Source organism: Petromyzon marinus, chromosome 33 (genome assembly GCF_048934315.1).
Source record: "Petromyzon marinus isolate PM22_M1 ecotype Great Lakes invasive population chromosome 33, UKy_Petmar_22M1.pri1.0, whole genome shotgun sequence".
Lineage (NCBI taxonomy): Eukaryota > Metazoa > Chordata > Hyperoartia > Petromyzontiformes > Petromyzontidae > Petromyzon > Petromyzon marinus.
The window spans coordinates 1,302,707-1,327,668 of NC_133699.1; the positions used below are offsets into that span (position 1 = coordinate 1,302,707).

The following is a 24,962-nucleotide window of genomic DNA, read 5'->3' on the forward strand; positions in this document are numbered from 1 at the left end:
CAGACCAGCCAGGGTATTGTGAAATTGTTTGCCTAACCTGTATTCGTTTTGGTGACAGGTGGAAGATGGAAGTGGTGAATGAAAATACACGCACAGGGAGAACATTGCTGTGCTGGCCCCTTCAAAAGACTTGCTCCGCGCGGGTTGATGTACCAAAAAAGTCACGGTGCGCCCATCGATCGCTTCAGAACAGCAACTAGTCGCTGCGCCCACACCTCCATCGCATGTGGAGAATCGAAGCCAACCCAGGGTGTGACTGTGGCCACCCGAACCAGGCAATGGAAGCCGTATCGCGAACAACTCTGCATCCTCCGCCCGATCTCCGGCGCGGACTGAGCGGTGTTAGTCGCGGCGGCTACTCCCGAAGCTATCGCCTGGATCGCAGACTCAAAAGTTGGACGTGTGCTTTGCCATTCGCTAGAAGATTAGAATGCTGTGGTGCGCATGAATGATCTCAACACCCCAGTAGGCATGCGAAGTTGTGTTGTCGTCGTTTCAATTCTGGGCCGCAAGAAACTAAAGGCTTGCACCACGATTCCTGGACACTTAAAATAATACAGTGCTTATCTTTCAATCTAGACGTTTCAAAAAGTCACATTCCTGTAATTATACCCATCCGTGCAATAACCTACTGAGACGCCAATGGTACCTAAACATTAAGTAAGACTATATATTGTGAGTAAGTGAATTATTGTACATTGGCATTAACATTTTTATACTGTACATTTAATTTTAATGCTGTACTCAATGTAATACAAACTGAATGAACCCTTTACACTCTGGGATTGGCATGTAATTGCGGTTGGCATGCATCCGTGAAAAAGAGGAATTGCATCAACACCCTTCCTACCACGGCGTCACATGCGCGAAGACTGTCATCTGCATGAAATCACATGCATGTACGTTCACCCACTCACGGGGCTGTCACGAGGCCTTTAAGGAAAGACAAAACGCCGTAGAAAGATGCCCTAGTTCAGTCTTCTAGGCATTTGAGACAAGCGCTGTTAGTAAGCACACATTAAGGCTGGAAAAATCACACAAGGAGGTGGTGACGATGTTGGCCAAGCCACTTAAAATACTCATTTTACACCACGTTCACTTAGGGGAGGCCCAAGCCAAGTTCTGGTTCCATCTTCCAAAACTTGTCGACCAGTGCGGTGAGCACTAAGACACGACTCTGTGCAACTCTCTTACAAAGTTCCTTGGGTGTGACTCAGTCACATGTCCATCGGTTAAATGTACTATTGTCAAGAACATCCGGTAATCAGCAGAATTTGTTTAACAGGCTGACTGCTTTCGTAAACAAATTCTGCTTGATAATATTGAGCTGCTAAACTAATAGGAAGATGGACTCAAAAGCATATGTGTGCAGAGGCAAACTTGAGTTCTGCGTGCCCTGTGCCGCCTATAGCGAGCAGCGTGTTAAACGTAGCACCCCGCGGAGACCGTGACGGGGCAGTGCTGGCCCAGTCGCTACCATCACAGCGATTAGAATAACGCCGAAGTTGGCTTCTTCAAAACTGGATCATGTAGATTGAGTCATGTAATGTAAAATTGTGTATTTAACACAATTGCTGGTGCCATGTACTGTGACACATGCATCAGTACAAAGTACATTCCTGATGACAGCCCTCTTACAAGATGCAATTCATAACTTGTGGCTTATTTTGACTTAAAATGTGTTCATTGTATCCTATTAGTAATGTAAACCAAGAGTGTGTGTGTGTCCCGCGCGAGACGTCACTCCACATGAGCCCCCGCCCCCTCATTGATAATCATGAGCAGGTGACGTCACTCCATATCGAACATCCCCCCTTCATTAATAATCATGAACAGGTGACGTCCACTACGTGGACCCCCCCCTCATTAATAATCATGAGCGGGTGACGTCACTCCACATGGTGGGGGGGGGGGCCCTCCTCCCCCCTCAGTATCAACTCACAACCCTCACTACAAAGGCAGAACCCTCACGTCACGTGATCTCCGTCACGCTGTTGAGACATCAAAGTAAAAAGGACGTCGTGATGAACAAGGGATTATAACCTTTAAATGAAATAGGTCTGTGTCACCGCGCCCTTACAAATTGCACGTGCATTGATGCAATGAATATATCACGTCGCAGTCTGTCTTTTCACTTGAATGTTTCAGATTTACTGAAATACACCCGTCCTTGGAAGTGCTATAGGCTAGTATTCATTATTTATACAAACTATAAAGTATACATACTTATTCTCCTTCTGATTAGGATATGTGTTGGAAGGAGATCAATTATTTTATTTTAGCAATGCATGTCAGTACGTCAGCTGCGGAGGTGGAGCAATGGAATTAGCTCGTGTGCTGGTGTCTGGTGGATTGTTACATTGCAGAACCGTGAGAATGACAGCGGTTTGGGGAGGCCTTCATCCAGCAGTGGATACTCTGGCTGCTGACGAGGATTGATTTTATTCACAAATTTGAAATCGCACAAAATTGCATTTATTCAAACAAAAAAGCTAAATGTAAACCCCGTAGGCGATGACGTATTAAAAAAAAAAAAACTGCCACATCGGAGAGTTCTCCTTCACATGCAAAATAATGTTTGAACTTTTAAAGCATGAATAATTCTGAACATTTGCTATTCGTGCCATTCTTATAGCAAAGGGCTATCACCAGGATGTTTAACAGATGGAGATAGTCTTCCAGCAGGTGGCAATGTTGCTACGTGTAATCTTATTTGAGTAACTCGCAGGTTATTTTTTTAAATGCAGATGATTATGCCGGTGCACGAATGACATAAACGGGATCTTTAAACGACTGCTGTAAAAGCAGATGGTGCCTATTTTATGGTTTAATGCACCCACAATAATAACCAGGGCGGTCTGCCAGATTCGAATCACAAACTTCTGCAAACAGCGGAGAGCGCGAGAGACCACTGGGCCATCGCCCCAAACATTAACCCAGTTACCGTAATTCTCAGGCAGAAACGAAAGGCGTCTTATACTCCGGTGTGTGGGCGATTATATATATTAACTGAGCACTAGTGTGGGGTGTGTCTTACTTTTCAGAGCATGTTATAATTTTTTCATTGTAATTGAAATCAAGCTGTTTTTGTGAACACTGCACTATACTAATGAATATTTCCTTGAAAATGTGTTTTTTTATTACTGTATTGCACTCACAGCTAGCCACATTACTGCAATAAAGTATTATGGGCCGTTTCGTAACATGTTATTCGGGGTCTACTTCAAAAAGATTCACTTCAGTTAGTGCTTGCCTGCTTGAAAACAAACTTCTTAAACTGTAGAGTGGAAATTGAAACGTCAAACCAATTCGGTAAATTGTCAACTAATTAGCATCGCCTAAGCTTCATTTCAATTGTCAAACACAGGCATTAAAAAAATGACACCACCGATGTGTGCACTATCATTTGCACTGGCCTTACAACATGAGCATGAAAGAGTAGGCCAAATACCATTCAGAGCCCCGAGTGGAGTCCCTTGCAACAGCCAAGGCGTGAGCAAGCAATTGCAGGGCTGCACCCTTACCTCCCCAAAATAACCAAAGGAATGGTGCAGAAATGGAACAGCTTATGGAACTCCACACATTAGCTCCTGTAAAGCGGCGCAGTATGGATTAGTGCATTTGCAACATTATTCATCGGTCGCACAACGCAAATGTACAGAGCCGGCAGAAACTGAATGACGTGCAAATGTCGTCTAAAAATACTCCCAGTTGCTCAACCCCGGGCAGCTAGATAAGCGGCATCATTGCACCATTTCAGTGGACCAGTCAGATAACCGACGCGGACAAAAAGTGGGGGCCCGCTTTTACTGGGCTCGAGTTACAACAGGATCCCCAAAAACAAACGTGGCCATAATTTTCGTATGGGACCAAATAAGAAGGTTGTGAGCAAACAACACACTCACAAGAGAGCGCAGTCAGGGCCAGATTGTAATTGTTTCCATGTTTAGCTCCTTCCCTTTACTGGATTACTCCGCTGCCGACGAACTGACCTGACTCAACCACCCCAAAGTAAATTGTGTATTCGTTACTCCTCCATAAACACCGGCCATATGAAGAAGGCGACTGTTTTAAAACCACTCATGCCCAGTGCAAACATTGCAATGTTACTTACCTTGGATATTTACATTCTAGTTTTCAATGCAATATATTAATTATGAAAATGAAAGTGAAAAGGAACAAAACTTTAAACATTGGCACGTTGTTTGGAATTATGCATTATCATATTATGGCCTAAATTGCCCAATTTTCTATAGAACTTATAAGTACTGCACTGTATTGCATTTCAACCATTTTAAAGCAGTACAGTACTATATTATTGGGGCTTTCGGTAAAGTCACGTAGATAGGTTGAAAGAAAATAACAAGAAACGTAGTTTTTTGTTATATGTTTTTAACAAGAAACGTAGTTTTTAGTTATTTTTTTTCAAACCTATCAACGTGACTTTAACGAAAGACCCAAGAAAATGAATTCCTGCAGTCACGAAAGCTTTAAGTCAAGATTCAGTACAGGACTGCATATTTTTGGGGGAGCCTCTCAAAACCCAACGCCCTGGCCTGCAGCCCATAACGCCCCTAGAGAAATAGCTCCATAAGCAGTGGGCAAAACCGTCAATCATCCTGTCTGGTGGTTGTTCCTTCTCGGCATTACCTACTGCACCGAACTCCCTCTACTTGGCAATCCGTATCGATAATGTCGTGTGACCCGTGGCGCCTAGGCAACACGCACAATGTCTCGGGTCAGAGTCCCTCTTTCACTTCTCGAACTCGAGATTTGAAGTTTTCGTGACTGCAAGGATTCATACTCTTTGGTTTTTTCGGTAAAGTCACGTAGGTAAAAAAATAAAATAAATCACGACGTTTTGGGCGCAACACAAGCGTCCTTCTTCAGGTGGGGACAACGTAGCGAAAGCACACCGCTTAGGTGTGTCTCAGAGGTGGCTGTGACGAGTGATTATGTAGTCTCGGGGGGATGGGGGGAAGGGGCAAGCACACACCTAAGCGGTGTGCTTTCGCTACGTTGTCCCCACCTGAAGAAGGACGCTTGTGTTGCGCCCGAAACGTCGTGATTTATTTTAATTTTTTTACCTACGTGACTTTACCGAAAAAAACAAAGAGTACTTCTGGAACGTATTTGTACAGGGTGGTCCAGATATCTTGTGACCACCAATGAATTCTCTAACACATATTTTTTAAGTTAAGTTTATATAAAACAAATCGTACTTCTTTGGTTCTTTCGGTAAAGTCACGTAGAATGAGAATAAAATAATAAAATAACACATTTTTTTATTCATAATAAATCAATAAAATAACATAACACTATTTTTTATTGTGTTATTTTATTCTTTTATTCTCATTCTACGTGACTTTACCGAAAGAACCAAAGAAGATGAATCCTTGCAGTCACGAAAGCTTTAAATCGAAACAAATGGTACATTAATTGGGGGTCACATCTGGAGCACCCCGTACAAGACGACGCGCAGTCCACCCCTGGGCTAACCACCCCCAGGCCTCCCTGGGGCTGTCACGTCTCCACCCCACACGCCACGTGGCTATCCTTATTCGTTTTACCGTCAGAGCAGCTACTCCCAAAAGGATAAAAGTGCAACACGCCAATGCTAACTTGACATGCGCATGTCTAACATACGTAAGTGCATCCTTTAATATTTACTCTACTTAGAATCATCTCACTAAGCCTCGTGGTCGTTGCAGTCTCTCACCCCCACACGTCCAGCACACACCACCCTCTCACCTCCCCCGACGTCACCACCACCACCTCCTCTCTTTGTATAGTTTTGCTATTTTTTATTGAACCAGGGAAGGCCCACTAAGCTATGTAGCTTTTTTTTAAGAAGCAACCTGGCCACAAATGATAGCTCAACGAAGTGGCTTATCACGTGGACATGTGTAGCGGCACAATGCTCAAAACGCTTGATGTTGATTTTAAAGGTGGAGGGAAAAACAGGAGGACCTGGGGAAAACTCCACGGGACCACCGCGAACTCCGCAGATGCAGCAGCAGGCGTCAAGGTTCGGGACCGAACCCACGACCTCCTGTATACCAGGCGAGGTAGTTAACATCTCATCAGGGTCGGGATCAATCCCACGACCTCCTGTATACCAGGCGAGGTAGTTAACATCTCATCAGGGTCGGGATCAATCCCACGACCTCGTGTATACCTGGCGAGGTAGTTAACATCTCATCAGGGTCGGGATCAATCCCACGACCTCCTGTACACCAGGCGAGGTAGTTAACATCTCATCAGGGTCGGGATCAATCCCATGACCTCGTGTATACCTGGCGAGGTAGTTAACATCTCATCAGGGTCGGGATCAATCCCACGACCTCCTGTACACCAGGCGAGGTAGTTAACATCTCACCAGGGTCGGGATCAATCCCACGACCTCCTGTATACCAGGCGAGGTAGTTAACATCTCATCAGGGTCGGGATCAATCCCACGACCTCCTGTATACTAGGCGAGGTAGTTAACATCTCATCAGGGTCGGGATCAATCCCACGACCTCCTGTATACCAGGCGAGGTAGTTAACATCTCATAGCCACTGTGGTGCCCCTGTTCCAACCTGACCCCCCCAAACCGACTCGAACTACACCTACCCTTGACCCCCCGTGCACCACGTGACTCACTCTTCACTTCCTTTCAATCCCTCGATAATTACCATCACCTTGGTCAAAACACCAACGTCCCTGTTTACGTTCAAACATCGGCCTTCACTTACGCCTTTTGGGGGGGAAAACCCCCAGCACAAAGCATCACCTTCCCCGAGTGGTAGACTCATGACCTTCTTGCGGGACAGGGCTTTGTACACCTTGCGCTGCACCGGGGAAAGCTGCCACCCAGCGATTCACGTGGCTAGACGGCAGTAGCGCAATGGAGTGATTGAGCTATTGAGGCACTTAAGTGCCCTATTATTGCAAATCTGTATCCTTACATTGAAACGCAGGATCGCATGTTGCGATAGAAGTGACTCACGTGTTAAAATGTAACCTGTGAATTTGTAATTCCTATTTCATTGTATCTCAGTCGCCGAACACAGGCTCAAAATGACCAGCTCCCAGCAACAAGCAGCACAATTAAAGTTGTAAGAGATAACAGTTAATGTATTTAATCGAGTCGGGTTCAAAGAGCAAGAGACGATGAGAGGGATATCGAAAATCGAGCGGCGCGAGGTTACGAATGAGAGAGAGAAGTGTTGTGGAACCTGTAGTGTGGTGGTTGAACACAGGTATGGATGAGACCCAAGTCCGGTCGAGTGATATTCATTGCAGAGTAACCACGATCGTAGTGATAGAAAACTGACGAGGCCCTGAGTATATTCACATTGAGTCCTCGTTAAGGAAAAGGTTACCAGCACTGCTAAACTTGATCACCATCATCCCATGTAATGACATCTTGTGATAGCATTGCACCCTTAAAACAAGTTCCATTGCCTTTCACATGCGGCTCCGCAGTGCAGGCGTGTCTCGCTTAACGAGTGAGATACGTTCCGCAAAAATGTCTTGGTAAGTGAAAACTCGTTGAACTTTTTTTCCCACCGACTCGTCCTACGTTAAAAGTGGCGCTACGTTTCAGCCCCAAATGTTTCACTCTTGAACAACTTTTTTGTAACTTGAGAAATACGAATTAAAAGGTTTTTTTAAAATAAATTTAACTTCAAATTGAACACTTGTCACGCATGAAGAAGCACGGTGCTTGCAGGTGGCTATCTTCAGCGCCTGCAATTAATTAGCGCCTCACCCCCACCCATCACAGCGCCACCACGAGGCCCCCCACCCGCTCCCCCACACGACAAACATACGCGGGCACGCAGCGGTAAACAAACATCCGGTAAACAAACAGCCGGTAAACAAACAGCCTGTAAACAAACAGCCGGTAAACAAACAGCTGGTAAACAAACAGCCGGTAAACAAACAGCCGGTAAACAAACAGCCTGTAAACAAACACCCTGTAAACAAACAGCCGGTAAACAAACAGCCGGTAAACAAACATCCGGTAAACAAACAGCCGATAAACAAACAGCCTGTAAACAAACATCCGGTAAACAAACAGCCGGTAAACAGCCTGTAAACAAACAGCCTGTAAACAAACAGCCGATAAACAAACAGCCGGTAAACAAACAGCTGGTAAACAAACAGCCGGTAAACAAACAGCCTGTAAACAAACAGCCGGTAAACAAACAGCCTGTAAACAAACAGCCGGTAAACAAACAGCTGGTAAACAAACAGCCTGTAAACAAACAGCCGGTAAACAAACAGCCGGTAAACAAACAGCCGGTAAACAAACAGCCTGTAAACAAACAGCTGGTAAACAGCCTGTAAACAAACAGCCGGTAAACAAACAACCGGTAAACAAACATCCGGTAAACAAACAGCTGGTAAACAAACAGCCGGTAAACAAACAGCCTGTAAACAAACAGCCGATAAACAAACAGCCGGTAAACAAACAGCCGGTAAACAAACAGCCGGTAAACAAACAGCCTGTAAACAAACAGCCGGTAAACAGCCGGTAAAGAAACAACCTGTAAACAGCCTGTAAACAAACAGCCGGTAAACAAACAGCCGGTAAACAAACAGCTGGTAAACAGCCGGTAAAGAAACAACCTGTAAACAGCCTGTAAACAAACAGCCGGTAAACAAACAGCCGGTAAACAAACAGCCTGTAAACAAACAGCTGGTAAACAGCCTGTAAACAAACAGCCTGTAAACAGCCGGTAAACAAACAGCCGGTAAACAAACAGCCTGTAAACAAACAGCCGGTAAACAAACAGCCTGTAAACAAACAGCCGATAAACAAACAGCCGGTAAACAAACAGCCGGTAAACAAACAGCCGGTAAACAAACAGCCTGTAAACAAACAGCTGGTAAACAGCCGGTAAAGAAACAACCTGTAAACAGCCTGTAAACAAACAGCCGGTAAACAAACAGCCGGTAAACAAACAGCCTGTAAACAAACAGCTGGTAAACAGCCTGTAAACAAACAGCCTGTAAACAGCCGGTAAACAAACAGCCGGTAAACAAACAGCCTGTAAACAAACAGCCTGTAAACAGCCTGTAAACAAACAGCCTGTAAACAAACAGCCTGTAAACAGCCGGTAAACAAACAGCCGGTAAACAAACAGCTGGTAAACAGCCTGTAAACAAACAGCCTCTAAACAAACAGCCTGTAAACAAACAGCCGGTAAACAGCCTGTAAACAAACAGCCTGTAAACAGCCGGCAAACAGCCGGTAAACAAACAGCCGCTGGGCCGCCGGGCGCCCCACTGCTGTCACGTGACGCATTCGATCGATGGGTCTCGCTATGCGAACGTTTTTCTCGTTTTGCGAACAAATTGGTCTAAATTGGAATTGCTCGTTATGGCGAATTATCGTCGAAAGAACGTTCGTTAAAGCGAGAGACACGCCTCTATAGTCAATTACTATATGCAACGTCTTGGCAGCTTTTGAGCTCGTTGCACTCTCCATAGCGAATGTAACCTATATATTAAAAAAAAAACCCAGCGTGTATACACAGTATGCCAAAACATTTGACCGAGGCAGCAGCAAAACTTACCACGCATTTGTTGCTCACGACTGCAACCTGGTGTCCGAGTCCACACTAAGAGCAGCTTCCTCTGCACACTCAGCTGCCCAGCAGCCGTGGTGGAACACGACACACCCTGGTGTCCAGAGCGTGAAACTCGATTCTAACTCGGGGGTCGGCAACCAAAATGAGACGGGAGCTATTTTTTTTCGAATTCGGTCAAACAAAAAAAACCCCTCAATATTCCAAAAGCCGCAATGCGCGTGGTGAATGAGAAGGTGCTCGTTAGTCAATAAATAAATATCGTCGCGAAGCGGTCTTTAAGGAGTCGCAGCCACAGGTCGCCAACAAACAACCCGTGTTCTCACTCACCAAGGCTTTCTTGTGTCAACGGACGCCGATGGGTTAGAGGCCATGGGGCAAGGCGCAGTCCTGCAATTACCAAGGGGAGCTCTAGAAAGCCTCTCGAGAAGGGATATTCTGGGATGGTAATTATCCACACTGGCCAGAATTCATGGCAGAGATTGGAGTATTCACACTTTACCCCACCTTCCGATCGACTAAATGTGAGGTACCCAGTTATACTGCGAGGTGGATAGAGGCAGGGGGGTTTTAGAGCTGATACCAAGTACAGTGTGCTGACCACGGTAGCATGCCTGTGTGAATGGATGAGATGGAAATACACTTTTCAAACAACAAGATGTCATAAAAACAATCTTTAATGTGAAAAATCTCATTTTCAAAAATGAAAAAATCATGATGGAATGATCGATTCCTCTGGCAATCCGACTTGGATCTGAACTTCAAGCGGAAACAAAGACAGACGTTTTCATGATCATCATTTTCGGTAAAGAGGCAGAGAAAATCGGGCTCCCAGAAATCTGAGGGAGGGAGGAGAGAAATGCATATGAAAGGACATCAACATTAATCTTCGACACCCTATTCATATATAAATATTGACTCCCAATACTCTTTGGGTGGTTACCTCTGAAGTTTATTCGGTGCACACAACACCAAATAAAAATCACTCCACCTACAGCAGAAAGTACTCTATGGAAATGCAGAGTAGCACACTACACCACAAACGTGATCAATATTGTCATTATCCACAAACGGCATGAGGCAACTAAACTAACACTCATTTATAGGCTGCGTCTACTAATGCACATAAAGGGTGGGGTGGGAGATTTAAGTGGACACATGAATGACATGAAAGTAACCCGTTCTTGTCACCCAGTTGCCAAAAACACAAGAGTTGGAAACAGAAGCGCGCATATGAGTGGGGGGAAAAGTGAATGGGTTAAATCTGAAAGGTGACACAGGGGGATTAATTAATTAATTCCCACTGATTTCTAATGACCCTCTTTTCAACAGGTGATTTTGAAATTTGTGGAAGGTGTGACTCCATACATGTCAATGAGTTTTATAAGATGCAAGTGTATAGAGGTCATAATAGGGGTTTTCCCCTTTTTTCTGGCTTTCTTGGTGTGGACCAATCAGTTTCAAGGACAATGCATATATTATCATAGTATGTTTTTTTTTTATTTAAAGCTTTCGTGACTGCAGTAATTCATATTCTTAGTTCTTTCGGTAAAGTCACGTTGAAGGGAAACAATAAAATAATAAAATATATATAAAACAATAAAAATTCTCACGACCGTTTGTATTATGGTCGAAACGTCGTGATAATTTTTATTGTTTAATATATATTTCATTATTTTATTGTTTCCCTTCAACGTGACTTTACCGAAAGAACTAAGAATATGAGTATGTTTTTTGTTTGCATTTTGACTGCAGGTATTGTGGTTAATGCAGACATGAATCCTTGTAAAAAGGTTTCAGTTTTGTTGCCAGAAAAAAGGGGAAAAACCCCATTATTACATTTTGGTACTGGCAAAGGAGGTCTAATGATGTATAGATGTCGTTGAGAGACATGTGAAGGCTTTGAAATAAAACTATACTTTCTAAAATTTTACCCGATTATTTTAGTGAGGTATTTATGAATGTAGTATTGTTAATGATACTAATGGGTATAATGTGGCCAAGCTTGGGCTAACGAAATACCTTCCGGCATGCGAACACGTGGCACACAGCTGTGGAACATAAGGACACGTGGGACACCACATTACGAGCGTGGAATCTCGCAAAGAAAACCTTCTCGAGTGTGCGCCAACAAAATATGAAACGTGGAGCACAAGTACAGCAAGTGGTGTTCAAGAAGCAAAGGAACAGTCGCAGTGGAATTCTGGAACACGACCACGCGATGGTTCTGTAAGAAGAAAAGCGACGTGGAGGAGATTGATGATTTGGTGCTAGAATGAGGACCGTTCCGGAACACACGGCGCTGGCATCGCAACAACTCAATAGGGTCGCGGTACGGCACGCTCCAGAGTGGACGGTGGTCTCAAATATCGCGACGGGTTACGGCCTGCACGCGAGAACGAGATGGACGAGGCAGGGACTCCGGGGCACGACGATCGAGACGACTCGACGGTGGCGGCGGCGGCGCGTGAAGAAGCGACAACGCGTGGCAGGCGCGTCACAGTTTCAAGTTTTCATTTATTAGGTATAGCCCTGTGAGCCACGCAGCCCTTGAGTCGGGTGCAACCGCAACAAACAAAATATGAACAGAGAAACATCTTAAAGGGACGACGCGCAACAGAAACATCCTGGATAAACCAGCAAATCTTCCAGAAAAAAACCACCGTATTACAACGCTGTGTACAAAAATCCCAGTGTGATGCATGACAAACAATAACAACCATAAGACAATTTAGATTAAAGTTATCAGGCCAACTTTCCACTTCCGCAAGAAACATGGCTTAACCATATGTTTTAGAAATCACCAAAATAAAGCTATAAAATACAATGTAACTTCAGTAATCATAGGAACTTTGATTCAAATTTAACAATAAACGATATACATAACATGTACGAACAAACTTGCAGCCATATCTGTCAGCATGACACTCCCCGTGTATGATGTGTGAGTGAGTCAATGGTAGTGAGTGTATGTGTGAGTCAGCGTATGATGAGTGAGTCAATGGTAGTGAATGTATGATGTGTGAGTCAGTGGTAGTGTGAGTGAGTGTATGATGTGTGAGTGAGTCAACGTATTATGAGTGAGTGTATGACGAGTGAATCATTGTATGATGAGTGAATGGGTCAGTGGTTGTGTGAGTGTATGATGTGTGAGTGAGTCAGCGTATGATGAGTGAGTCCGTGTATGATGTGTGAGTGAGTCAGTGTATGATGAGTGAGTCAGTGTATGATGTGTGAGTGAGTCAGTGTAAGATGAGTGAGTGAGTCAGTGTAAGATGAGTGAGTGTATCACGGCCTCCTCCCAGCCATCACGGCCTCCTCCATGCCATCGCACGCGAGGCTCCGCTTGCATTCGACCAACCACGAGAGAATCTGGAATGCACTTTCCTCGCATCACAGTCACCATCACTGTCACCATCATAGTCACCATCACTGTCACCATCACTGTCACCATCAGAGTCACCATCAGAGTCACCATCAGAGTCACCATCACAGTCACCATCACAGTCACCATCACTGTCACCATCACTGTCACCATCAGAGTCACCATCAGAGTCACCATCACAGTCACCATCACTGTCACCATCACAGTCACCAACACTGTCACCATCACAGTCACCATCACTGTCACCATCACTGTCACCATCACAGTCACCATCACTGTCACCATCACAGTCACCATCACAGTCACCATCACTGTCACCATCACAGTCACCAACACTGTCACCATCACAGTCACCATCACTGTCACCATCACAGTCACCATCACAGTCACCATCACTGTCACCATCACAGTCACTATCACTGTTACCATCACTGTCACCATCACAGTCACCATCACTGTCACCATCACTGTCACCATCACAGTCACCATCACTGTCACCATCACAGTCACCAACACTGTCACCATCACAGTCACCATCACTGTCACCATCACTGTCACCATCACAGTCACCATCACTGTCACCATCACAGTCACCATCACTGTCACCATCACAGTCACCATCACAGTCACCAACACTGTCACCATCACTGTCACCATCACTGTCACCATCACAGTCACCATCACTGTCACCATCACAGTCACCATCACTGTCACCATCACAGTCACCATCACTGTCACCATCACAGTCACCATCACTGTCACCATCACTGTCACCCGCGTGTTCACGAAGCGGCGTCCGGCTAAAGTCAAAACAAATCCGCGATTTGCCACGTGTCCGTTCGTTCGGTGGTGCTCATCTCGCAGCCCTAACCCAGTGGTGTAAACTCCACGTTCCTATGGCGGGGGACAAGGCTTCCTTCCCACAAAGTGGTACTGATTTTATCAACCCGGGAAGTTCCGGGTCAACCCTCCATTCCCCACAACGCGCTCTCATCACACCTCGCAACGTGTCCCGGTACCTGCGCAGTCAGTCGTCTTAGGGACCGTCCATAAATGACGTCACGCACCTGGGGGGGGGGGGTCAGACATTTGTGACGTTGTGTGACGAGGGGGGGGGGGTGTTTGAGAAATGTGACGTCACATCAAAATGCGCAACTTTTAATAGAGACAACACGTTCTACTTCATTAAATAGTCTTTTTAATAAATGTTTTCTCCTACAACATCAGAGTGCACCGCCATATTAAATACGCACTACAATGACAATAGTTTAAAGCGATTTGAAGCGTGTTTTATTTTCAAAATGGAAAATGGTTTTGTGGGGGGGGGGAGGCGAGCTTTGTGACGTCATATTTGAGGGGGGTCTGACTTTTTGTGACGTTGTGACGAGGGGGGGGGGTCAAAAATCGTCCAAAATCGCGTGACGTCATTTATGGACGGCCCCTTATCCGAGTACTGCGCACAGCACTACACGGGGTAGTGTTGTACTGTACTCACTCGTGTTGTCAGTGAGGCGGGTCTATCCAGAGGACAATCAACGCGGTACGAGTTGATGATCACGATGACACAATTAACCCAGAGATAATTCGAGAAGGATGACGATTGATGATTGTGACAGCTGCATCGCCAACGAGCCTCACAACGCCCCTACCCCCCACCTAACACGAACGCACGTGCGCGATTTAAATAACCACCGCCTGATCCCACGACTACAGCCCTCCTCCATACGTCTCCAATGTTGAAACAACCTCCTCTTACCAACGTTGAGACAACCTCCTCTTACCAACGTTGAGACAACCTCCTCTTACCAACGTTGAGGCAACCTCCTCTTACCAACGTTGAGACAACCTCCTCTTACCAACGTTGAAACAACCTCTTACCGACGTTGAAACAACCTCCTCTTACCAACATTGAGACAACCTCCTCTTACCAACGTTGAAACAACCTCCTCTTACCAACGCTGAGACAACCTCCTCTTACCAACGTTGAGACAACCTCCTCTTACCAACATTGAGACAACCTCCTCTTACCAACGTTGAAACAACCTCCTCTTACCAACGCTGAAACAACCTCCTCTTACCAACGTTGAGACAACCTCCTCTTACCAACGTTGAAACAACCTCTTACCAACGTTGAAACAACCTCCTCTTACCAACGTTGAGACAACCTCCTCTAACCGACGTTGAAACAACCTCCTCTTACCAACGTTGAAACAACCTCCTCTTACCAACGTTGAGACAACCTCCTCTTACCAACGCTGAGACAACCTCCTCTTATCAACGTTGAGACAACCTCCTCTTACCAACGTTGAAACAACCTCCTCTTACCAACGTTGAGACAACCTCCTCTTACCAACGTTGAGACAACCTCCTCTTACCAACGCTGAGACAACCTCCTCTTACCAACGTTGAGACAACCTCCTCTTACCAACGCTGAAACAGCCTCCTCTTACCAACGTTGAGACAACCTCCTCTTACCAACGTTGAGACAACCTCCTCTTACCAACGTTGAGACAACCTCCTCTTACCAACGCTGAGACAACCTCCTCTTACCAACGTTGAGACAACCTCCTCTTACCAACGCTGAAACAACCTCCTCTTACCAACGCTGAGACAACCTCCTCTTACCGCCAACGAATAACGATGAGTGCAGTAACAACTCAAGCTGGTAATTTGAGAGGCGACCCAGGTAAAATGGCGAGAATGAGTGGTGGGATGGGGGGTTCCTCTCTCCCCTTCGCTTTGTGCAGCATCAGCAGCTGCACACACAACCACCACCAGCTGCACACACACACACCACCACCAGCTGCACACACACCCCACCACCAGCTGGCACCACGTGCGGGTCTGCATCTTCCGGTAGAGCTCTTCCCTGTTTTTTTCTGTCATCACGATCTATGGGGGCAGACAGTCCGCAGATGTCCACTGCACAGTTCGTCATTTGTTTCCACGTTCCTCGCTAACGTAGTGACAATTTGCTCAAGCAGTTTGTACATCTTCCTGGCATCTTCCTATTTTTCACCTACGTGACTTTACCGAATAGAACCAAAGAGTATGGATCCTTGCAGTCACGAAAACTTCAAATCTAGAAACAATCTCTCGTCATCTTCAAGCCATTCTCTGTAAGGTCGTCCTCTACGGGTCCTTACATTTTTCCGAACAAGACACTTTTAATATTCCTGTTGTTCACCATCCTACACATTTGTCCAGATGGTGCCAGTTTCCTTCTCATCACTGTCTGCATCATCAGGTCTTCTTCGATGTGTAACCTTTTTTTTATTCCTCCGTATTTGTATTTATGTATTATTTCCCTTACCACTTGCCACGGCTTCACGAAGATCTGTAACTGTTCGTAAGTTCGTCTAACCAAATTCCTGGTGGCCCAAGAGCCAGAGGTGACGGATTAATTGATTTGGTGATGCTGCTGCTGCTGGCTGTTGGGTTTTAAGTTGGACGCAAAGCTTGCGTAACAACACGTAGCACACGCTCATCTCTCGCGTCCTTATGGAGAATAGAAGTAACACAATTAGTAATCGGATAATACTGATTTTTCTGTCTCTCCACAAACGAAAGAGAGTTAAACAAAAACAATGGGCAGAGGGCAGTAACGGCAAAATACTTTGTAAACCGGACTGAACCCAAGTATCGTGCATACTCCCAAAGCCCTGTGGCCATGTACAACATGCCATTGCCTTGGTGATGTACATGGATTAAATAATGGGTTGGCATACCACTGCACTATGCACCCGGGAACCCAAATTCGATTCCCAGCCATGGGTAACATCAATGGTGAGTCTCATCTGATTGGAACCTGCCCATCCACGCCAGCTTCACAAACTCACACTGACCAGCGTGAAGTATGGTCAACAAACAACCCCCGTGACCGACAACGGCGTGGCTAGGCCCTCATCCAGCAGTGGATGTACTGCTGAATTATTGTTTTTCCGCCTGAGGACGACCGCTTGTGTTGCGATCGAAACGTCGTAATCTTTAATTTATTTTTTTCTACCTACGTGACTTTACCGAAAGAACCAAATAAAAGCAAAGACAGTGCACCATCAGGGCAGTTATAGCTCGGGGTGAGCAGCTACAAGGGACCTTTTTGCCAGTATTTTTTTTTAAATACTTTGATATTGGCAAAAAGGTCACATTTTTTTAAAAACGTAGCAGAACGACGTGCATCATCGCCCCATGCAGAAACTTTGAGTGCCGTGGAAAGTACGAGACAGCAGTTTTTGTTTCATTTGGACATTTGTATATGTTTATTCGTGCCTATTTCACGTAATAACATTTTGTAAACACAAAACACACATACGCAACACCTAGAAACGTGATATGCAAGAATGTCGCCTTAATGTATAACATACTGTAGTGATTACCCTGCGGGGTTTATTAATCCGGCGCCCCCCGAAGACGCTGGATAATCGATAACTGCTGTGTTCGCATTGTGCTTCAATGGAATTTTCAAAGGGTGGAATATTTTCAGATTTAATTTTTACAACTATTACGTACCTCGGCAAGACACTATCGAGGTAATATCCATGATGTATTTATTTAATGGTGACATTTGATATCTATCTTTTATAATATATTTTGTATCTATAGACAAGTCTTTGATTAGGAAATATAAGTAACAAAAAAATGCGTCTATTTAAAATCTGCGAGATCGGCGTGTGTTTGGCCGGGTCCAGTATCTTGCACAACGCCCATGCTGGAAGGACGCATTCACTTTGTTAACACGAGAATGGGCAGTATCATTCGTAAAGTAGGGGTCAATTGTGACATGCATTATCGATATACATTAAGGCGACACTAAACAGCACAGTTTTGTCGTTTAAAATATTTATTATAATTAAATTAACTGAAATGTTCTTTCATCCACCTTGTTTGTAACCGTACTTGAGATCATTTAACAAATCCAGTCTATCACATTACCCCTCTGAAGGGTGACGGAATGGTTGTGCCCGCGTCTCCATATAAAAGGCCCGGTGTAGACAAAACCGAAGACGCGGTGCAGTGACGGTGCAGAACAGACGTTTCGGCCTCAACCACCTCTACAGCAGCTATGCCGCTCAAAATACACATCGTTTATTGGTAAGCGGCACTCGTGGCCTGTCATCTCGTCGTGTTGCACGTGGCCTTGAGATACATTTCGTTGGTATTTTGGTACAGTACCAAAGTAGCAAACCCGCATACTTTATGCCCTCAACAACATCCTGGTATAAGGAGTCGTGTTTTTTTATGGTCGTGTGGCTGGGTTTTGTTGGACAAAGCTTCCTATTGAGGTTTGTTTTAAATGTGTGTGTATATATAACTGAATTTATTTTCTGTTAGACTTAATGTGCTGTGTGAAGTCCATAAATTTATATTTTGTGATTGTGTATATGTATTTAGACTTTTAGAGTATCATTCTGATATCTGCTTGTGTCAGTCGTGATGTATTTGTTTTAAGCAGGTTTAGGAGTCAATTGAGAATTTAAAGTAAGATAAAGTATGTACACTACAGTATTGTAATTGTATGACGATATCGACAATCCATTGAAAACCACGCAATGACTTCATGTAGGCGCTTGTGGCTATACATTACAGAGTATAACAATTGCACAGTACCCTGTGTCGTATTGTAACCATTCAACAATAAGTGTACGTGTACCAAAAAAAATATAACATGTACGTTGATACACAGCATTGTGTGAATTATATTCGTTTTTAAAAGCACCATTGCAATTTGATGTGTCACACACTGGTTATTTTTGACAGGTCACTAACCCAATGTTGTTGTTACAGTGGCGCCTGAGGGTACCGAAGTCGGGTAAATGACACACCTTCCCATATCGATGACAATGCCAAATAGTTCAGTTGAATTTAAAAACGAGACGACACCTTGCCCAGATAATGATGACATTCGCCCAACATCGGAGTGTGACGTGGCGTGGCTGGCAGCCACTACCCCACGCTTACTGCTCTTGCCGGCCCGCTGCTCAGCCTTGTGTGTACCTGTCCACAGGGGGTATCACTACCTTGTGTGTACCTGTCCACAGGGGGTATCACTACCTTGTGTGTACCTGTCCACAGGGGGTATCACTACCTTGTGTGTACCTGTCCACAGGGGGTATCACTACCTTGTGTGTACCTGTCCACAGGGGGTATCACTACCTTGTGTGTACCTGACCACAGGGGGTCACGACCTTCTTTGAGAAATGCAAAGTCATATCAGTGACGCACCTGCGTGTTTGACTGCCCACGAGTGTACCTGCACTGCCCCTGTACACACATTCCACGCTTTTTATTATTGGTCCACAGTGGGCATTTTAAGTCCATACAGTAGAGGAAATACTGATACAAGCACACTCTGTATGTAAGCACACCTTGCTTTGCTACCAAGTGTGTGTTTAGTATATTGGCTTCTACTCTACGTTTAAGAGTTTGAGCTATAACAATAATAATGTTGGTAAAGTCGAGCAGACCAGCAGCCCCATCGTTCCTAAATTGAACTTAAGTTCGATAATTTTATACGAGCAATATACCATGGAACGTTTAAATATTCCAAAGGGAAAATTATAGACTGAGATGACGGTTAAAATTATGTTTAACATTCTATGATTGTGTTGTTTCCAAGGTAATAACTTTGGGCAACCATTATTATGCTTGTTTGTGCTCATTGTGGACGTTATCTAAACTGGTTCTTGTGCTCGTCTGTTTTGACAAATAAAAAAAAACATTTAAAAAATCCCAACATGTCTTGCCAACAATTACCCCTTGATGTGTAATGCATAACCCTGGAGGCATAAACAGGCTGTGTGCTTGGAATTGGCTCTCGAAGGAAAAAAAACAATTATGGACCTGTTTTTAATGCAAACTGGATAATCTTTATCACGTAGGCTTATAAGGAAGTAGGCCCATTTTTATTTCAACTTGACTCATGATTTATTATAATTCGCACAATCGCACAGTTTAGACTTAATGTTACTGGACAACACCACTCCTCAACAGTGATTGGATTGTTGCGAATCGTTTGTATTGTTTCATGTTTTTCCGTCTAATTTGTACAATGTTATAAACTCCATTAACTTAAATCTAACCATGTTTTCACGGACAAAAATCAGATCTATAATATTGGTTCTTTCGGTAAAGTCACGTTGAAGGGAAGCAACATAATAATAAAAAATATATAAAATAAATTCTCACGACGTTTCGACTAACACAGTCATCATCAGGTGTGAAAACCAACGGCAAGAAACATTTGAAAGAAGTGGCGGTTTGTATTTATTTATTTTTAACGTTAGCACCACGGATAGCGATTTGACAGTTTGTTTAGAAGGACTAGTCTATGTTCAATAAAGAGTAAGGGGGAGACGAAAAATTAATGTATGCTGTCTAAAAGCCACCGTAAGCGTGAACAATCAATTAAGACCCGAAATGGTTATCAAATCCTCGTGAGAATTATATTATATATATTATTATTTTGTTGTTTCCCTTCAACGTGACTTTACCGAAAGAACCAAGAATATGAATCACTGCAGTCACGAAAGCTTTCAATCAAAATTCAGAATCAGATCCTTAGATAAAAATGGGGGTTTCGTGAGCCTTAATCGATTGAATGAATGCATCACTCCATCACCCCCCCCCCCCCCACCACTGAACATTATTTGCTGCATATTCGCTTGTCATCATAATTGATACAAGAGTTGCAAGTTACGCGAGCACATTGTTGCATGTGAAGGGGGAAACACAATGCGGTGTGTTGAGGCAGATCATTTAAGCCACAACTGACATCAATTATTGTTGTTCGTCATCGCATGCTGAACCTGTATTTTATTTTTTGCAGTTTCACCGCCTCAAGGATGAACTTGAAACCGAGTTCCCTGGAGAGCTGGAGATAGTGAGTATGAGTTAGAGCGTTTGTAGTTTGTGTTTTCGTACACATTTTATAATGGTGCCATTTGTACATTTTTATATACCGTAGTCGAGTTAAACTAATGACATTTCAACATGTATTGTAGCACGACTGACTTTGTTAGATTTTGGAGAATTTTACATATTGAGCGTCACACAATACAAGTTCATTGCCTTACACTTTCAGGTTTACCTTGCAAAATATACTTTTAAGACCCGGTCAGCTCTTGCCTACCTACATAGATGGCAATGATTTGATACATTCAACCAATACTCTAATAAATATGTATAAAGACTATTCCCATAGAAACAGTATGACAATGGCACAATTGTTATAATTGACAGACTTTTATGATGCAACTCTTCACGTATAGGCACTCCTCTCTCAATACGGAATAGCTTTGTTGCTGAAAAGTCCGTAAAGCGAAATTGCGTATTTGGATCCTTATTTCCACATTGACTTCCATTTATATGATTGGAGATGAGTTCCTGTGGAAAACAATTCGGCCCCAAGACGTAATAAAATCACACTGTGGTGATCACTGTGAGGTGGTGGTACACACCTCGTCCTGTACTGCACAGCGTTGTACCAGGCATGATCAACACATTTAGATCACATTACGCCTGTGTTGGCGTCTGCAGCGGCATCCAGTTTACCATGGAATTCCTTTAAAAATCCTTTTTGCAAACTTACAAAGCAGTGAACCACCTTTCCCCAGCCTACCTTAGAGACACACTACGTCCATTTGTCTCAAGGTCTCCAAGATATGAGGATGCAGATATCTGCATCACCAGGTCGAGGCTTCCATCTATTTGTGACCAAGCTTTTTCCCATGTAGCCCACAGACTCTGACACTCTCTTTCACGAGCTATTAGGATCTCGGAGTCTGTGGATATTTCTTAAAACACGTCTTAAAACTTATATAATTCTGTTTACGTAATTATTTCATTTAGCATTTATTTTATTACGTTTTAGTTTCATGAGGTATTTTGATGCTGAGTGTTTGCTGCTGTCTTATACGATGCTTTGAGATCCTCGATTGAAATAGACCTTATTTGAACTCTTATTGAAGGACCGAACCAATACTAGCCAAGCTTGGGTGGCTTGAAATGCTCGGAAACCAGCAGTGTAAAAGACCACCCGAGGCATCATGCAATGCAAGCTAGGACAAACGAGACAGCATTGTTCGATTTTTCCTTCCAAAAAAAATAAATTTAAACATTAAAAATTCGGTTAATGTTAATTTCACATACAGTAAATCGAATTATTCCCCTAATTTCTAAGTTGCGTTTTGCCAAATTCCGCGTATTGAGCTTCCGTATAATGAGGGAAATCTATTCCAGATTTGTCTGGTCACTCGCATGCTGAAATACATTGCTTTATTCTGATAGATTGAAGTAGTAACCTAGTATTAGACTACAAGGGATACTATCAATACAGTACATCACATCGTAGCATTGCATAATGTTAAAATTGGCATCAGTATGCATCTAGATTTCAAAAGATTACATCGGTGGTGGATAACTGCGTGAAAACTGCTCTGTTGGAACAGACTGGTGAGGGGACCCCGACGCAGACTGGCTTCCTGGAGGTGCAGATTGTGGGAGGGAAACTTCTCCACTCCAAGGCCGTGAGTGTCTTTACTGGCCACAGCTCGGAGCATAACATTGCACACCGATTTGTATGTATGTTGAACTAATTTCACACCGTATGTAGCCAACCCTACTAATCGGAGGTGTGGCGGAAGGACACGCTAAACGCAAAAAAGCAGTTCTAAAGAAATGTTTTAAAGTTATAAATTTAAAATGCAGGTGGATATTCTTGCTATGTCAGAGGCTTTCACCTTCCCGTCCATATTGACTACTTTAACGTGTGTAGTATGGCTGTAAGGGTGGCAACGTTCCATTACTGAGGGGTTGGAATCCTATCCCTGCTCTGTTGTGGGTGACAGCAATAGTACCCTCTGCTGAAAAAACCCACAAATGACACTGCCATGTATATTAAAATGTTATGCTACTCACACTTAACCCACAAATTAACATATTGAAAAATACTTATAATGAACTGTTCAGAATTGGGAACTGAATGACATTGCATTCATGTAAAAAAAACGATTGCATAAATCCAATGTCTTTTTGCCTCACCTCCGATTAGCAGTTAGCTACATCCACCCATACAGGTGTATAGACTTGCTGTGATCTTACATATTAACGTGTCTGTGCTGTAGATCACTGTTATGTTGAGCGTCATCAGTCTCAGATGTGCTTTGGCGGTTAAGATATACAATTACAAGAATACACTAGACATTTTGTTGATGGAGGCAGTTGTGTATAGCTGGAAGGAAAAGAAAAATTCGTTGCAGCTTGCCAAAACTGCCTATGGAAGTGTTTACATGTTCTGAGACCTGCTTAACTTGGTGTGTCCAGACACGTTTTCTGAGTAGTGAATACAACTGAGCTATTCTTCTGATTATGCATGTATACCAGTATAATTAAACGACATATTGCATTGCAGAACGGCGATGGGTTTGTAGACTCGGATGAGAAGCTACAAAAGATCTTCAGTGGAGTGGAGAAAGCCCTCAAAAAGAAGTAGCCAGAATGTGAAGCAGAAGCATGCTTTGCTTCTTAACAGAGGTAAAGGCTTGTCTGTGTCGCTGGTTCTAAAGAAATGTATTGATGTGAAAATAATGTATGATTCAAAGCTAGCACATTTATAGTAAGAAGTCAGTCAGCATGTGTTAAATATTCCACTGCTGTATACATACAGCTTTTGTTAAACTGGCACAAGAGCAAATTTAACTTTTCAGTGAATATTTTTTATATGAAAATTATATTTCATTAGCACGTAAAATTTGTTTTCTGGGAGTTTATATATATATCCAAATTATTAATCATTACTAACAAATGTACTTGGTTTCCATGCCTCATTTGCTCTTTTTTTAAGTTGACTGACTAAAATGCAAACATCCTTTGCTCTGATTAACAGCACCATAAATCTTTTTAAAAAAATCTAGATTTTTGTTTTAACCACTGCCTGCTCTTGCTCTCCAGTGCCTTAATCGTCATAAAAAATGGGTTTGTTTCATACATTGCTGTCGTGATCATTTCCTCTTGTTTTGTGGGCCCCTTTGGTGACAGCTTTAACAGGACTTGTGGTCGTTTCACCGTGAGCCGGCGTCGGATGAAGGAGATGGCGGAAAAGCTTCGGCCTAGTCGTCTCCCGAGGGCTCTCAGCGCCCTGCCACGATGAACAAACCACTAAGGAGTTAAACTCTTGTCAATCCTCTCCTCTGCATACGCATCTATAACTTTGTTGAAACTGGGGAGGAGACATTGGTGTTTTTTTAATTGATTTTAAATTTCACTTGGGGGTAGGTATGTTGTCAATGGTATCGTTTAATTCACGCAGACTTTACTTCGAAAATTGGTCTAAAATAAACCCGCCATCTTGATAGAATGCACTGAATCAGAAGCAAGACTTTGTTGTGTTTACTGTTCTAAAGTATGTTTTTTTTATAGTTTTCAATTGTTGGGCTTAACACTGATAACTGTTCCTTCGAAAAAGCAAATAACTGAAAACACGCGTTGCAGGGGTTTAACTTTGGCTAATCATTGTCCCAAACTAAGGAAGTTTTGTAGTAATGGCATGCATACATGTCCTAATTGATATTGGCAGTAAACACAATGCATTCCGAGTCTTGAATACATATAAACATTTAGCAGTTTCAAAAACCATTCGGGACTGGTCCAGTCTGATATTTGACAACATGTTTTATTTATTGAGCATACATTGCACCATTTATATCAACGTTGATTAGCCAAAACCAATTTCAAGTATGCTGCTGCAGTGGAGGAGTCGTCGTGCATTGCATTTCACACTGCTAAAAATAATCCGACAATTGGTTCCCCATATTACAACGGAGCCATTTAAATGAGCAGTGTCGTCTACTGTATTACAGTACAGCTACACTGTACTCGGCAGGGATTTTGTCTTAACACCTATGTATAGACACCTTACACGCAGCTTCTGAATACACTCCACACCTCAAATGTTTTCGATAGGTACATTTTGCAAATATTGCCCTGTGGAATATTTGAG

General features: G+C 43.5%; 1 protein-coding gene across 1 annotated transcript; it reads left to right on the forward strand.

The window, feature by feature from the left end:
* Window positions 1-11,985: 11,985 nt before the first annotated feature.
* On the forward strand, window positions 11,986-24,598 carry LOC116948282 (selenoprotein W-like). Its single transcript, XM_076071363.1, has 6 exons — window positions 11,986-12,074; window positions 20,308-20,353; window positions 20,793-20,846; window positions 22,414-22,491; window positions 23,376-23,497; window positions 24,002-24,598. The coding sequence occupies exons 1-5, from the start codon at window positions 11,986-11,988 to the stop codon at window positions 23,454-23,456; spliced, it is 348 nt and encodes a 115-aa protein (XP_075927478.1). The 3' UTR covers window positions 23,457-23,497; window positions 24,002-24,598.
* The last annotated feature ends 364 nt before the right edge of the window (window positions 24,599-24,962 follow it).